Here is a 15,718-nt window from a genome sequence, read left to right as displayed (position 1 = left end):
AGGACCCAGTAGGAGGTCGCAGGCCTGACCCACCTCCCCTCCAGCGTGGCCCCCCCGATTCCCATGAGCCCTTGGCAAGTTAGCATAACTGGCCTGTCCCATCTGCCTGGCACCGCGGGCAAACTGGGACAGTTGGGCACCCTCTTCTCAACTGAGTCAAGGGTCAAGGCGGCTGGGTGGAGGGAGGAGGGACAGGATGGGTACCGCAGAGGCCCCATCAATGCCAGCCTTGGGGTATTCTGATGAAACCATATGGAAATGAGGCAAGTGAGTTACCGTTACCGAGCCCAGCCCTGGGTTTGTAGCAGAGCCTCAAGGAACGGGCGCGGCCCCACGCTCAGCCAGCTCTCTCCTTCCCACGCCAACCACCCCCCACCATGGAAGACAATGGACAGTCCTCTTTATAAGGATATTTTTATTGAAAATTAAAAAGGCATGGTACTTTCTTCCTTGTAAGTAGCATCCAGCCTGCCTCCCCCACCCCCGCCCCCAACGCTGCCGGTCCTGCCCCCTGGGTGCTCTCCGCACAAAATCCACAGTAGTGGCTCGCTCACTGGTGGACAAGATGGCCAGGACCTCACGTTTGTCCACGGTGACAGAACTCCTAGAGACAAGAGCCCTCTTCGTGTGTGCCCCCGGCCCACCGTCAGGAAGGCAGATCTCAGGGTATTGACATTCATGCATTAGACAGCGTGCACGACCTGGGCTGTTGAAATCAGACTTTGTACAGATTCGGAGAGTACAGGGATTTTATATAGATATATTTATCTCTTTAAATATATATATATAACTATATATAATATATATGTCTATATTTTTACAGCTATTAGTCTCTCTTCCAAAACTTGCTTTAGAAGCTTCTAAGGAACACCTAAAAACTCTGGGAGATCCTATAGGCCATTCTAAGTTGGGCTCAACTAGGAGATAGTTAAAAAATATCTATTTGAAGAAAGGCGGAGAAGAAATGTGCATTTCGTTCTCGACCTCCACGTTTGGGCTAGTCTGAGGATTGATCTGTGTTGAGGGACTGCAGATACATTCCTGAAATAAAAGTTCCGAGCTCAAATACCAGGCCGAGTGTTTTTGTTTGTTTGTTTTTTTTTTCTCGTCACTTAAGCCAAAACTCCGGTGAGGTTCCCTTGTTGCCACATGTGGGAGTTTCCAAATGGCCAGTTCTAGGTTTGGTGGGTTGACTTCTCACGTAGATTCTTTTTTAAGAACTGGGCTCTTCTCTTGGTTTTCACTAACGGAGCGATAAGAGACTTTATAAACACGATTTGGGGGAATTTATGCACAAATATTAGCTTCTCCCAGAGCCCCGGCTGTGTCCCCAGGGAAGGGGACACTGGCCCCAGAGCCTGGTGGGTGGTCATCGAAGTTCCTCACAGGGAGCCTTGCCAGGGGCTGAAGGATTTAGCTAGTTGTAAAACCTCCCAGGTTGAAGCCAGGGTCAGGGAAGGTGGGATTGTGCAAAGCAGGCCTGTGCCCTGCCTCCCTGGGTGCCTCTCCGGGCCGGCTGCCCACCCCTCCGGCACCCCTTAGCCAGGATTCTCCCCTCTGACCACAGGGGCCTTCCCATCCCTTCTGAGCCCAGGGTGGCATGTGCTGAGAGTGGGGTTCCTGCCAGGGTATCTGCTCAGGGCATAGGCAGGGGACTTGGCAGGAGGCTATAGGCCGTGAGGGAAAGCGTCTCGCTGCAGACTCACACCCTCTGGCCTCTTGTCACGGGCCCTGCATCCCTTGGGGGGGAGTGGAAGGCATGGGCGCCCACCAGCTGGGGGCACTGACCATGGCCGCCCGTGGTGGTGTGCCATGCTAACGTAGGCAGGGAAAGCAAAATCCAAATCCAAACTCAAAACAGGTCCTCACACCGAAGGAAAACTGAAAGGAAGACAGAAGCCTTTCCCAGAGGGTCTGGGCCTGGACCTGTCCCCAGCCTGTTCCCGCTGACCTGGGGGTGGGGGGGGGGGGGATCCGGGTTAGGGTCTCAGCAAACTCACCTTCTCCCTCTGCCCTCTGCAACACAATGGACCACAGACTGCTCCATGGCACAAGGGCTCAGGGACAATGGATTTCTAAGGTTCAGCCTGAACGGGGACTTGTTTTCTGTCAGGCCTACCTGGATGGGAAAGTCTCACCGTGGCCCAAATACCCTCCAGAGAACTACACGTGGTGGTCTGGGAGGTGGACAGGATCCACTTAGCTAAGTCCCTACACAGAGAGAGCAGACCCACGAGGTCAGGAGCGTTCTCCCAATCCGCCAGGGGAGACCAAACCACAGGCCGCTGTCGCCACGGGGTTAGTCATGTGGCCACAGGGCCGGTGGCCCCCGGGGAACCAGGCCGGTGGACGAAGATAACCAGGCCTGGAGGGTCTTCCCATTCCTTCCCTTCATCTACCGACCCCTCCGGAGGTTTCAGCACGTTTAGAACACAAGACCCGGGGAAGAGACATTCAAAGGGGAGCCCTAGGAGAACACCACCTCCCTGTGGGTGAGGGGAGGCCGGGGGCTCTCAGGAGAGAGTCTGAGTACCTGGTCAGGGCCTCTGGAGGTGGTCAGGGAGACCCCGCGCCAGGCTGGGGCAGCCCAGCCCGGAGCGCCCACAGAGGGCTTGGCACAAATGGTGGCCTCCGCCGGATGAAGGCACGGCCTGGCTCACACGGTGGCGTCAGTCACTATGAGGATCCACTGTGCGAATGAGTCTGAGGACAGGCAGAGGGGCCTCCATCCTTCCTGGCTCCTCGACCTGGTGTTCAGGGAGTTGTTTTGCCCCTGGAAGGTCAGACACTAAAAGAGCCCCTCTGTCTGCTATCAGGAGGGGGCTCCACAGGCTGGGCTCACAGCCCTCCGTGGCACGGGGTCGGGGGTCTAGAGCCAGGGGCCCCGGATGTGGGTGGGAAGGGGAGGGAGGAGGCAGGCCCTGAAGACTGAGGACAGTCGCAGATGCGGCGGCAGACAGATGTGTGGGAAGCACCTTTGGTAGGGGACGTCTCGTGGCCGTGCCGATGGCTTCTGTTGGGACGCATGGTGAATGGAGAAGCAGACAGGCTTGCTGGGGAGGAGGAGAGGTTTTCTGGCAGGGGAGTGGCCCCTGGATCGCCCTTCTCTTGGCTAAAGCGGGATGCCTCCCCAGCCCAGCAGACAGACTCCCTGCCTTTGTCAGAGCGCGGCTGGAAGACGGGAAATCAAACACAAGACAGGGAGGAGATGTGCGGAGCCTGGGGTGGCGGCGCTGCCCCTGGGAGCTGCGTGCAGGGGAGCCTGGCTCAGCCTGGTGTCTGTGCTGCCCTGCCTGCGAGCTGACCAGGGGCAAGGCTGGGAAGAGGTTGGTTTCTCCTTCGGAAGTCCTGGACAAGCCCAGTGTCAGCTCGGGTCCACCTGCTTTCCCGGGTCCTCTAATGCCACCAAGGTACCCCTCTGGCCAGTGGGTCCGGGCTCTGCAGACTCACACCACGGCGCTGTTCACGTCCACCCCTTTGTTGCTCTGTGAGGAGGTCATGGGATACTCAGCAACACTGGTGCCGTTCTCCTCTTTTCTCAGTGGTTTCCTGGGTGGGGAGGCAGGGACAGCCGTTAATGACCAGGGACTGGGGTGGGGGTATTATGTCCTTTCAGGGAGCCCACCAGGCTCTGTTTTGGGTTAGCATCCTTGGGCTGCTGGTCTGGTGGGGGCCTATCAGAAGCTGGAGGTGGTTTCAATGAAGGTGACTGCATCATGTGTCATGCACACCAGGGCATAGTTGAGAGTGAAACAGGGGAGCTTTTAATAATGAAGCAGGGACAACAGGCATGAATCGGGATTGTTCTGGACAAATGAGAAAGGAGAATGTATGGTCAGCCTAGTAGGACACATGGTCCGGCTTTGATGGGTCTCACTGATTATGAGCGAGCAGATGCGGAGATGAATATTTGGGGGTGAGGAGTGAAAGAGGAGAGGTGCCAGAGGTTGGATTTTGCAGTCTTGCCTCTGTGTGGTCAGAGGTAAGTGGAAAATGTGATGAAGAAGATGGCAGCGAAGGCGATGCTGGGGGTAGTGATGGGGGTTGAGGTGGCGGGAATAGTAATGCGGCAGAGTTGGTGGTGGAGGTGTGGTTGGTGGTGGAGGTGGTGGTCATGGTGGTGTGGGTGGTGGAGGTGATGGTGATGAGGGTGGTGGTGGTTATGGTTGTATTGGTGGTGGTGGTTATGGTAATGACGATGGTGACAATGGTGGTGGTGATGGTTGTGTTGGTGGTGGTTATGGTAATGACGATGGTGACAATGGTGGTGGTGGTGGTTGTTGTGTTGATGGTGGTGGTTATGGTAATGACGGTGGTGACAATGATGGTGGTGGTGGTTGTGTTGATGGTGGTATGGTAATGACGATGGTGATGGTGGTGGTGGTGGTGGTTGTTGTGTTGATGGTGGTGGTTATGGTAATGACGGTGGTGACAATGGTGGTGGTGGTGGTTGTGTTGATGGTGGTTATGGTAATGACGATGGTGATGGTGGTGGTGGTGGTGGTGGTTGTGTTGATGGTGGTGGTTATGGTAATGACGGTGGTGACAATGGTGGTGGTGGTGGTTGTGTTGATGGTGGTTATGGTAATGACGATGGTGATGGTGGTGGTGGTGGTGGTGGTTGTGTTGATGGTGGTGGTTATGGTAATGACGGTGGTGACAATGGTGGTGGTGGTGGTTGTGTTGATGGTGGTGGTTATGGTAATGGCGGTGCCCCTGATGTTGGCAGTAGTCACGATGATGATGGTGGTGGTGGTGGTTGTGTTGATGGTGGTGGTTATGGTAATGACGGTGGTGACAATGGTGGTGGTGGTGGTTGTGTTGATGGTGGTCATGGTAATGACGATGGTGATGGTGGTGGTGGTGGTGGTGGTTGTGTTGATGGTGGTGGTTATGGTAATGACGGTGGTGACAATGGTGGTGGTGGTGGTTGTGTTGATGGTGGTTATGGTAATGACGATGGTGATGGTGGTGGTGGTGGTGGTGGTTGTGTTGATGGTGGTGGTTATGGTAATGACGGTGGTGACAATGGTGGTGGTGGTGGTTGTGTTGATGGTGGTGGTTATGGTAATGGCGGTGCCCCTGATGTTGGCAGTAGTCACGATGATGATGGTGGTGGTGGTGGTTGTGTTGATGGTGGTGGTTATGGTAATGGCGGTGGTGACAATGGTGGTGGTGGTGGTTGTGTTGATGGTTATGGTAATGGTGGTGCAGCTGATGTTGGCAGTAGTCGTGGTGACGATGACAGTGGTGGTGGTGGTTGTGCTGACGGTGGCAGAGGTGGCGGTAGTGAATGTCCAAACTAAAGGAGTGCCCACTAGTGGTTCTCAAACACTTCATGTTGGGACATTTGAAGTTCATTCAGAGGCTGTTTAACCCCAATTGCCATTTCTCCCATCCATACACAGCTCAGGAAGGCTGGGAGGGAGGCTTTGAGAAGGCTCTTGCCCATGTGCAGAGGTTCTGGATCCACAGTCCTACTTTCTGGCCTGGCTCCAATCCCACCTCCTCTCCTGCCTGGTTCAGGAGGGCTCTGGCCCCCAGCGCGAGGCCTGCTGGCTACAGCCTCCCGATCTTGGCCACTTACCGGCTGTGGTGCCCAATCCCATATTGCAATACTGCTGCCCCTTGTGTGATGCTGAGGCCCATGGGGTCATACACTCAGTCACCTCCTCTGTCCCCACTAATGCTGGGGCTGAGCCTAAACTGGCCTCTGTTGTGTGTTGTCTAAACTGAATGTCCAAGGCCATCTTTGAAAGCCTGGTGATTGGTTGCTTCTGCCTTCTCAAATGTCCCTGGAGCCTTCCCAAACCCAGGCTGAGGAAGACTGGTACCTGGTGACCAGTGGGTGCCTACGGGACAAAGTCTTAGGTGAATTAGTTTGGGGGAGGCAGGGTCTGCAGGGTGGTTATCAGTAGTTTCATGGGTGGGATTATCAGGCCCGTTCAGAGGCAACACCCTGAGATCACATCTATTAACTGTTCCCTTTTTCCTTGCAGCAGAATTAGCTCACAAAACATAAAGAAACCCAAGTGCACTCCCTCCGGGTGTCAGGCTCAGCCACAGTGGCTTCTAGAAACATGAGGTGCAAACTAGCCCTTCCTCCTGGGGCCTATCACACTTTGTGCAAAGCACTCTTGGTTACAGATTTTCTTGTCCGCTCTCACAATGGTACCCTGAAGAAGCCAGGCCTGGGGTTAAGAGATTCATTTCATGGGGAAACTGAGGCTTAGGGAGAGCTGTCACTTGCCCAGGGACCCCCAGCTGGTTGGGGGCCACCTGCTCCTACCACATCCTCGTCCGGACATCTTTCCATTACGTCAGCGTTCCCAGCAGGCGTTGCCCCCCAACACAGGGGGTTCCCATCAGCTTGGGAAGGCCTTCCTCCACCCTCCTCCTGGAGAGTTCCAAAGTTTTCAAGGGTCCCGTCTCCGAGAGGCCCCATCTCATTTTGCTTGAACCCAGCACATCCCAAGAACCCCATTTTATGGATACGCTCAGGGACACTTTCCAGAACCTCCAGGATTGTAGGGGTCAGACAGCTGCCTTGTTTGTGATGGGCTTGTGGAAATGACAGCCTCTGAGCCAGCCTCTGTCCCTGGGCCTTTCCCCCTTGGTCTCCTTCCTTTCTCCCCTGGGCCACCCACCCCTTACCGGGGCTTCGAGCAGCTCTGACTTTGCTGGGTGGGCTTTATTTCCGACTCTGAGTTTGCATGGCCCGGGAAATTGGGTGGGTGGGGTGCACTTCCTACATTTGTCATCAATCTACAAGGGGGGGGATGAACATCAGAATCAGGATTCCAGAAAATAGGAACAAACATCTCTGAGCCCAAACGCACACTGCTTTGCTCCCTAGTAAATGTTCAGTCTTGGGCTAGGTCTGAAAAGTCAGCCGGAGCAGGTCCGGGTCAGGGGAGATAAGGCTGAAGGGCCTTCCAGAGTGGATAACGGAGAGATGAAGAAAGGAGTCTGGAACTCCCATGGAAATGGGCAAAGCATGGAGGGCACAGAGTAGGAAATCAGCAGGATTTCTTCCGCCAGGAGAAGAGATGAAATTTCTAAAGCCAGGCTGCTGGTTAGGAGACCCCTTTGCATTCCCTGGATGCAAAACTTTGCATTCCCTGGATGCAAAACTTTGGAACTCTCCAGGAGGAGGGTGGAGGAAGGCCTTCCCAAGCTGATGGGAACCCCCTGTGTTGGGGGACAACGCCTGCTGGGAACGCTGACGTAATGGAAAGATGTCCGGACGAGGATGTGGTAGGAGCAGGTGGCCCCCAACCAGCTGGGGGTCCCTGGGCAATGTTGGCACAGAGGGCCCAGCAGGAAGCAAGCCTGGCTGGAGGGATGCTGAAGACAAGGCAAGGAGACAGCCCCAGGGCCTTCTCGATGGCCCCAGCCAGCTTCCCAGGCAGGAAAGGACAAAGGGGGTCTGGGCAGGGGTTCCACCCAGCAAAATGGTACTTGTGGCTGGCGCAGCCCACCCTCCCCGACCCCCACCAGGAGCATTCCAAGAGTCTGGGCATGGCAAGGGGAGCAGAGGGTCACTGTCCCAAGGGTTCTCTTGAGAAATGGACCTGGTCTGCTCCCCTCCTCCACCAGAGCTGAGCCCTCAATCACTCTACTCTCTGGCCCGCAGCCCCAGCCCACTCCCAAAGCCCTTTTGGGGTTCACAGAAGCCCAGTGGAGTCTGAGGTGTTAGCTACAGCGGGAGATGGCTCTGCCTCACCCCTCCCCACACTGTCCTTCCTCTAGCAGGGCACTTCACGGTGATGCTGCCCAAGCACTGGGATGTCACGGCTCAGTAAACCCAGGCCCCGCCACTTCCAGCTGTGTGATCCTGGGCAAGCCACTTAACCCCTCCCTGCCTCAGTTTCCTGGCCTGTAAAATGGGCACAATAATGGTGTCCATTTCATAGGCTTTTTGGGAAATACATTAATGTGGGTTAAGCACTTAGATGAGCATCTGGCATACAGTAAGTGCTCCATAAGTGTTTGTTAGCTCTCGGTACTGCCGTTGGAAAGGGGTCAGCGGGGAGCTGTCCTGTGGGCAAGCGGCGGCCAGCGCTCTCCGGTCTGCACAGACTTCCTACCTAATGCGTGCCCCGTGGGGCTCCAGAAATGCCAGAGAGGCTTGCTGGGACCCAGCCTGGCTCCACGGTGCCGTGAGACAGCCAGGGCTGGTCCCACTAAACCAAAGAAAGGCATCTGCACCCTGGTGCAGGAAGGGATGGCCACAGACGACGCCCTACAAGGCATGGTTCCTAAAACCAAGAGAAAGGGGAGTGAGCTTTTCCTTGGCCGTGTCCAGGATTCCTGCGTGCCGGAGGTGGGTCCCCCGCCCTGAGACCCTTCCCCCTTGCCCGGCCAGCAGCAGGCACTGCGTGGTCTTTCCATGGAGCACTGTGCTGACGGCTCGGGGGGCTCAGGTCACCAGCCATGGCCTCCGCGGGAGCCGCCTCCCTGCGCCACCCGCCTGGGCAGGGAGGGCCAGGACCCAGGCGCCCCTCTTGAGTCCTGCTGACAATGATATGACAGGTCCCACCCTCAGCCTGCTGCTCTGCCAGGGGAGCTGGGGACAAAGACAGCTCTGAGGAGCCTGGCAAGGGAAGGCTGCCAGCTCGCTCCGTGTCTCAGGCCCCCCACGGAAGGGTCTGGTTTCCGTGAGGTTTAGAGTCTCAGACTCCCTCTTCCGAAAGCATCCATCCTCCCCTGCACCCACCCCCGAAACACACCCCACCCCGCCTATATACACACACCCACCCATACCTACACACATACCTACACACACCAGAGCACCCATACACTCACACCCACGCACACCCTTCACACACACACACCCCCTTCCATGACGAGATGCCTTTGTCGCCTGCAGGCTTCTCCAAACCTGGGTCAAGAAGCCAGGAAAAGCCTTTGCGAGCCACCCCCAGGGTAGTTGCTGAAGAAGCACAGCCTCATTTCTAACCCAGCACACCTCCCCTCACCTGCGTGAAGGTGAGTGAGTCAGGTATGCAGCTGAGGAGGATCCTCACCCTCTCACCGAGCCCCCGGGTGGACTACCTCCCTAGGGCTTCCTTGTCGGGCCACCTCCGGCCGAGCAAGCTGAAGGCGGGCATCGGGAGGCTCGCGGTCTGGCGCTCACCTGGGACCCAGCCAGCAGGGCCGGACATTTGGATCTCACTCCAAGGGCTCCTTAAATCAGGGACTCCTGTCTTACCCCTTGTCCCGCCCCACAACCTCCACCCAGCATGTCTACAGAGATGAGTTCAGGGAGGGATGGAGCTTCCTGGTGACAAAAGCGCCCTGAGAAGCAGGAACCCGTCTGGTTCCCCCATCCACTGGCGCTGAGCGTGCCCACCATCTGCCTGCCTTTCTGGCCACGACTGGCCTGCAGCACCATGGGCCTCACTGCACAAAGCTGCTCCCCCTGCAGCCTGCCTCCCACCACCAGGACGGGATTCCATCTCCAGCCACAGCAGGTTGGTCCCCGGTTGGGGGCAGGGCGAGGGGGCATAAATGAGCCCGAGCGAGCATCTCCGCCCAAGGCAGATGGGGACACACAGTGCCCTTGCCTCTTCGGGGCCACGTCTCTTGCCCTCGGAGGGAGGACTGTGCAGGTGATAAAGATGAGAGATGCTGTGGCCTGTGGGACTCAAGAGAAGCCTGTGTGTTGACCCCACCACTGGGGAAAAGCAAGCCCTGTGCTGCCTGGAGGGTGGCTGTGAGCCCCGGAGGAAAGACCACCAGCCCCGGAGTTGGAAGACTAAGTCTTGGTCCTGCAACAAAGCACAAGACTCTGTTCCCTGAATCCAGCCGAAGTCCCCAAGGAAGTGAGATGGTCTTGGAGCGGCCACGGCCATGTGTCTGTGCTCAGCGCTCAGCCAGAGGTGGTCCCTCCCTGGAGCACACTAGCTTTGACTTGACTCACGGCACAGTCAGACGTGGTGGTCTGGACTGCCAGCCAGAGAGGCTGGATTTGGCGCCTGGGGGGTGGTGCTGTTACAGGAACGTATGGGGGGGGCAGCACGGAGAAGTGACAGATGGGAACGGTTGGGTCTCAAGTGTCCAATCACTGCATCAGGCCCCGCCTGGCCCAAGAGGTTTTGGCACAGAGACAGCTCCAGTCTCAGAACCCCGGGGATCTGAGGGGCCTTCAAGGTGAATGTCTCGCTCCCAGTTCATGTGAGATGAGGCTGGATGAAAAGGTTCCACTCCTGTCCCCAGTCCCTGCAAACCGCCCCCCGGCCCCGGGTCCTGACTGTGCAGGCTGGTAGGGGCCGCGGGGAGAGGGCTGGGCCGGTGGCGTGTGCACTGGGGCTGGGGAGGAGGCAGCAGAGGGCGGGGGGCCTGCCCCAGTGTGTCATGCCCAGGCGGGAGGGAGGCCGGGGAGGCCGGGTCACCCAGGGCATGGGGAGGGGGTCGCTGAGTCACTGCGCACGCACACCAGCTGGAGGACAGCATGAAGGCGGAAGACACTGGGGCTTGGAGGGAGGGGAGCCGAGCTGGAAGCCCAAACTGGTGAAGGGGAGGGGCCAGGCATTTAAAACCGGGCACGTGTTATCTCCTCAAAAAGCAGATTCTACTTCACTTACCCAGAGGGAGAGAAAAAAACTGAGTTCACTGAAATTCTCAATAGAGTTTGCTAATTTAAAAGGTAGAATTTGAGGGCACCTGTGTGGCTCAGTCAGTTAAGCATCCAACTCCTGATTTCGGCTCAGATCATGATCTCAGGGTCAGGAGATCGAGCCCCCATGTGGGGCTCCGTGCTCAGCGGGGAGTCTGCTTAAGATTCTCTCTCCTCCTGCCCCTCCCCCAGCTTGCGCTCTCTCTGGCTCTCTCTAAAATAAATAAATAAATTAATTAATTAACTAAATAAAAGGCAGAATCTGGCAAGTCTATGTAAACAAGCCTCCATTCAAGCCACAGAAAGTCACGGAATAGTGACTACGCGCCAGATGCCATCGGGGAGATGAGGGAGATAAGATGACCGCCCGCCCCACCCTCTGATGTGTGTGCAAGTGTACACGTGCGTGTGCACACAGTCCCTCACACACATGCGGGGGCACATGCACGTGTAAACACCAACATTAACCTGCCTAGAGCAGAGAGCAGAAACGTAAATCAGGGAAAGCTCCAACTCCAGGGCTGGGGCCGGGAAGAAGGACCTAGAGCAGCCTGCGACACGGGTCAGAGGAGGTGGTGTCTGAGCTGGGGCCTGAGTGAGGGGTAGGAAGGGCTGAGCTGTGAGAGGAGTAGCACTGTGTGGCTCAGAGGGAGCTCCCTGCGAGCTCAAGGAGCACCGAGGAGGGCTGGAAACCTCCGTGACCTGAGCCAGCTCTCTTCCCCAGCCTGGACTCAAGTTTCCTCCCATGACCCGGGAGGCTCATTCTGGCTCAGACCCCACAGGAAACTCCCTTCCACCCTAGGCCGCCAGGTCTTCTCTACTGGCCACAAAGTCAGCAAGAACCCACCCTTCTAGGCCACCCCCTCCCAAAGCTCCAAAGAGAATGTCAGTTCTAAAAAGAAAATGAACTTCGCTGGCTGACTGGCTATGGGGTCTGTGATTCAGGGAAGATCTTGAAACAACTCCACCATGGTGTCAGGCTGGAGAGAGCAAGGATGGGAGAGGGAGCGGGCTGAGTGGGGCAGGTTCCCAGGGAGCTGCTGGCTGCCCATCTGCCCCGGAGCGGACAGAGCCTCCAGGCAAACCCGGCACCTCGGGATAGATCACCTGAGGTAGCAGTGCACACAGAGAGGAGGTGTCGCTGACTCCAGGGCAATAACCACATCGCCGCACACGAGGTGACTGAGCGGCAGACAGCACGCTGTCGTGTCAAGGTAGACTCTAGTCACGACCCCCACCCGGGAGACCCCTGTAGGCAGGGGATGGGGACCGGGTGGTGTTCTGTATGTCTGTGGGCCCTGGGAGGGTGCTGAGCCTTGCTTCTTGGAAAGCCAACAGATAATGTATGAAATGGAAAGAAAATCCTCATAGCCGTATACACAGTGCTCAGAGCATGGAAAGACCAGAACCACTGACACCCAGAAGCGGTGGTCTCTCAAGAACGCGGCTGCGGGGGCAGGGGGGGCAGTCAGGGGGCTGCTGTACTTCTTACCATTCTTGTGGCAAGTTGATGGTTTAAACTATGTGCCTGTATTACCTCTATAAAAATGTAAAAAGGTGGTTGTGGGATGTACGAAGCCCTAACCTTTCTTTCTAACCATAAAGCCGCATCAGGAAGCAGGCACAGCGTTCCCGACTCTTGGGGTGCGGGGAGCACCCCCTCTCCCAACCTCTTCTCTTTCTCTCCTCCAGCTCTCTCGAATTCTCCCCCTCCTTCACAGCACTCAGGTTTTAAAAGCACCTTATTCATTTGTGCAACAGCTTTTTTTTTGTTTTTTAAAGATTTATTTATTTATTTGAGAGAGAGAAAGAGCATGAGTTGGGGAGGGGGGAGTGAGGCAGAGAAGCAGACTCCCCGCTCGGCCGGGAGTGGGATGCAGGGCTTGATCCCAAGACCCCAGGATCAGGGCCTGAGCCGAAGGGAGACGCCTACCGGATGGAGGCACCCAGGCGCGCGCGCGTGTGCGTGTCTGTGTGCGTGTGCGTGTGCATGTACTTAATCCGCTTACACCACTAGTGAGGGGCTGAGGGCTCATCTTGCGTATCTCTACATCCCTGGCACCTAGTCTAGTCCGCAGCACGCAGTAGGTGCTCCATACATATTTGTGGACCAGGCCGAGGAGCACCAGAGCCCAGCGACAATGTGTGTGCTCGGGCACCCTCGGGTGCACACACACCAGAGCTCACTCCCAGGGAGCAGCACGCTTGCTCACCGCCCGCAATCAGTGGTCTGTGGGATTGGCCACACCGCTCTGTAGCCTCTTATCGTCTGTCCACCAATACCTTGTCAGTCAGAACAAGACGGCCGTCAAGTGGCTTAATGGCAAATCGACGGCAGAAGGTGAAGGCTCCGTGGCACGGATGGCCGGAGGAGGAGGAAAGGTGCTCTTCGGGCGCCTGGGGTGCAGGGGTGACTCGAGGCAGGGGGCCTGGAGGGGATGGGTGTCACCTGTTCTCTGCATGAATGGGGGGGGCTGACAGAAGTTGCAAACGCCCCCCTAGGACGGTGGGCTCAGCCCGGAGAGTCCATGAGCCTGTGAACTTCCTCCTGCTGGCCTGGCCCTCCTACCCGCGCCCTGGCACTTTGTCTCGGTGACTCACACCCATCATTGCTTGGTTGAGGTCCCCATCCTGTCCCGGACCAATAGCTTCTTTCCTTGTGTCTGCTTTACATTATTTCCACTTGGTAGTCCCTCCAGATACTCCTCTCCCGAGGGCGGTCTGATCAACACTGTCTCCTCCCCGCACCCCCCAACTAGGTGTGTGCCTCGAGGGCAGGGACTGTGCCCGAAGCACCCAGGACGGGAGCCCCTGTGCCAAGCACAGCTCCGCCGCCTGGCCTAGACCTTGGCAAGCATCTCCGTCAGCATTTATACCTCTGAGCAGTGAAATGTCCTAGTGGCAGTCCTCTAGCCACCTAGGGATGGAAACCAAGGCTCAGGAGCTAGACAGAGACTTAGAGGACCCTCGTTTTACAGGTAAGGAAATAGGCCCAGGGAGGGCAGCGACACCCACTGAGCTGGCGGCTGGCTGGGAACAGAGCTCAGAGGTCTGGACTCCCAGTCCTGGGTGCCTTTAACAACTCCGGGCTGTCTGATGCCATATGCATACCAGGCCTGGGGGCGGGGAGGAGGCCTGGCTGGAGGCACAAGGGTACAGAGCACCCAAGGGCTCTTTGGCTCCATCACTCTGTAGCTGTGAATAAAGAAGCTGCTTGGGGTGCCTGAGGGGTTCAATCGGTTGAGTGTTGGACTCTTGGTTTCGGCTTAGGTCGTGATCTCAGGGTCTTGGGATCGAGCCCTGCATCGGGCTCCGTGCTCAGCTTGGAGTCTGCTTGGGACTCTCTCTCGCTCTGCTCCATGCCCCCCCACCCCTCTCTCTCTCTCTCTCTCTCAAATAAATAAATCTTAAAAAAAAAAAAAAGAAGAAAAAGCTGCTCACAGCAAGTTCATGGTAAGGAGGCCACTGAAATGTAAGCTGTGTGGGCTCCCATGGCTGGGGACCCTGCAGAGTTTGGGGTCATTGACAGGGGACCTGGGAGCCACTCTATGAGCTAGTCCCGCTGTGAGAAGCTCCCCCTTCTGAGCCCCTTGGTCTGATTAACACCCTTCCCCTTCCAAGAAACCTCTCAGGGCCCTGGGTCTGGGGGAGGTGCCCCTCCTTGGGCTCCCCGCCTTGGAGCCCCCCCATCCCCGAGCACCATGTCACCCAGTTCAGAGTTGGGACTCCGGGTGCATTTGTTGACTCACCGACGCAGTTTGATTCACTAAGTCTGTGAGTAGGAAGTGCTGATTCGACCCCACCTCCCACCAAGGTCATGCCCAGTGAGGGCACTGTGGGGTGCTGCTTCTGCACCTGCTCCTGTCTCCTCCCATTCCTGCAGAGGCCTGTGGAGCCTGCGGCCTGCACCCCAGATGCCAAACCAAGCTGGCGTCTCCAGAACCACCTTGCTACCCCAGCTGATTCTAGAACCATCTTCCCAGCAATCTGGCTCCCCAAGGCTACGTTGGGACCATTCACAAAGATCTCTCGGAAATCCTCCCCCAGGACATCAGGCTGTGAGAGTTAAAAAAAGATCCGGGTTTATCACTGAATTTTCCTCTTAATGGTTTTACAGTGACATGAAATGCTTTTGTTTCCTGAGAGAAGAGGCATGTTTCAAATGAATTATTAACCAAAAAGAATTGGCCGTGAGCAAGAAATCCTCCATTGACTCTGGAGAGAAATGCACACAGATAGCTGGCTGGCGCAATGCTATCTCTTACAGCCCCCAGCAGAGGTTAGCCCGGGCAGCAGTAGGGGCCATCTGCTCTCCCACACAGCTACAACTCGGGCTGCCCCCTTCTCTCTCCCCCAAGGGGTTAAGCTTCTCCCACACAGGTCTCCTTCCAGGCCAGTTCTGGGAGTGCTGGCCTCTATTTCTGCCTCTACTTGACCCCAAAGAGAGCCCCCTCCGGTCACTGACTATTTGTCTTTGCGGGCTGGGGTACCCTTTCTGTATCTGTGCTGCCGAAGCGAGCACTGGGATACCCTTGCTGGATGATGAGGTCTGGAGGAGCAGAGGGCTGGGTCTTCTTCCCATGTCCCAGGGCTTTCGAAGAGGAGGATGCGGATCAGAGCAGGGACTGTGCTGGTCTCTGTTTCTGCCCCCACGCATCCAATCCATCCTCTCCCTGCCCTGTGCCTTGGGAGGCTGACGCCTACCACTGCATGTCCTGGGAGTCCCTGTTCCTTGGGTTTGGCCAGTGAGAGGCACCCTCAGGAGATGAGGGAGGGTGGAGAGAGGTTGGGGTGTATCTCCCCTACCTTTCCTGTTCTGGGGCTCATCTCCATCTGTTCCAACCACAGCTCCTGCTAAGCGGCCCCTCCTGAGTCTCGGGCTTTCTAGGTTCTCTAGTTCCTATGGCACCGTTTCGTCCCCTTGTCTTGGTCCTAGGGGCGCTGACGCCCCCTCACCGCTACGGTCCTGGAGTGCTTCATCAGCCCCATTTACTCCCAGGACCCGCCCGAACTCCTGGAGGAAGCCCCGCCCACACCCTGGAGGAAGCCCCGCCCACATCCTTGGGATGAAAGCCCCGCCCATACCCTGGAAAGGAG

At 56.9% G+C, this 15,718-nt stretch overlaps 1 protein-coding gene across 4 annotated transcripts in view; it reads right to left on the bottom strand.

Moving 5' to 3' along the window:
* Nucleotides 1-496: 496 nt before the first annotated feature.
* Nucleotides 497-15,718, bottom strand: part of PRIMA1 (proline rich membrane anchor 1) — a 60,027-nt gene continuing 44,805 nt past the window's right edge. For 2 of the 4 annotated variants that reach the window (XM_027568771.2, XM_027568772.2), the window contains exons 5-6: nt 3,451-3,549; nt 497-3,171 (exon numbers count right to left, since the gene is read on the bottom strand). In XM_027568771.2, the coding sequence (XP_027424572.1) occupies nt 2,670-3,171; nt 3,451-3,549 (601 nt within the window). In that variant the 3' untranslated portion in view covers nt 497-2,669. Of the gene's footprint in view, nt 3,550-8,090; nt 8,262-15,718 lie in introns of all 4 variants that reach the window. The other 2 variants (XR_003515522.1, XM_027568773.1) reach the window with 2 other exon arrangements.

The sequence above is a fragment of the Zalophus californianus genome, chromosome 6 (genome assembly GCF_009762305.2).
Source record: "Zalophus californianus isolate mZalCal1 chromosome 6, mZalCal1.pri.v2, whole genome shotgun sequence".
In the NCBI taxonomy this organism is placed as follows: Eukaryota; Metazoa; Chordata; class Mammalia; order Carnivora; family Otariidae; genus Zalophus; species Zalophus californianus.
The sequence above is the reverse complement of the archived record's forward strand: the minus strand, read 5'-3'. Positions and strand labels throughout refer to the sequence as shown.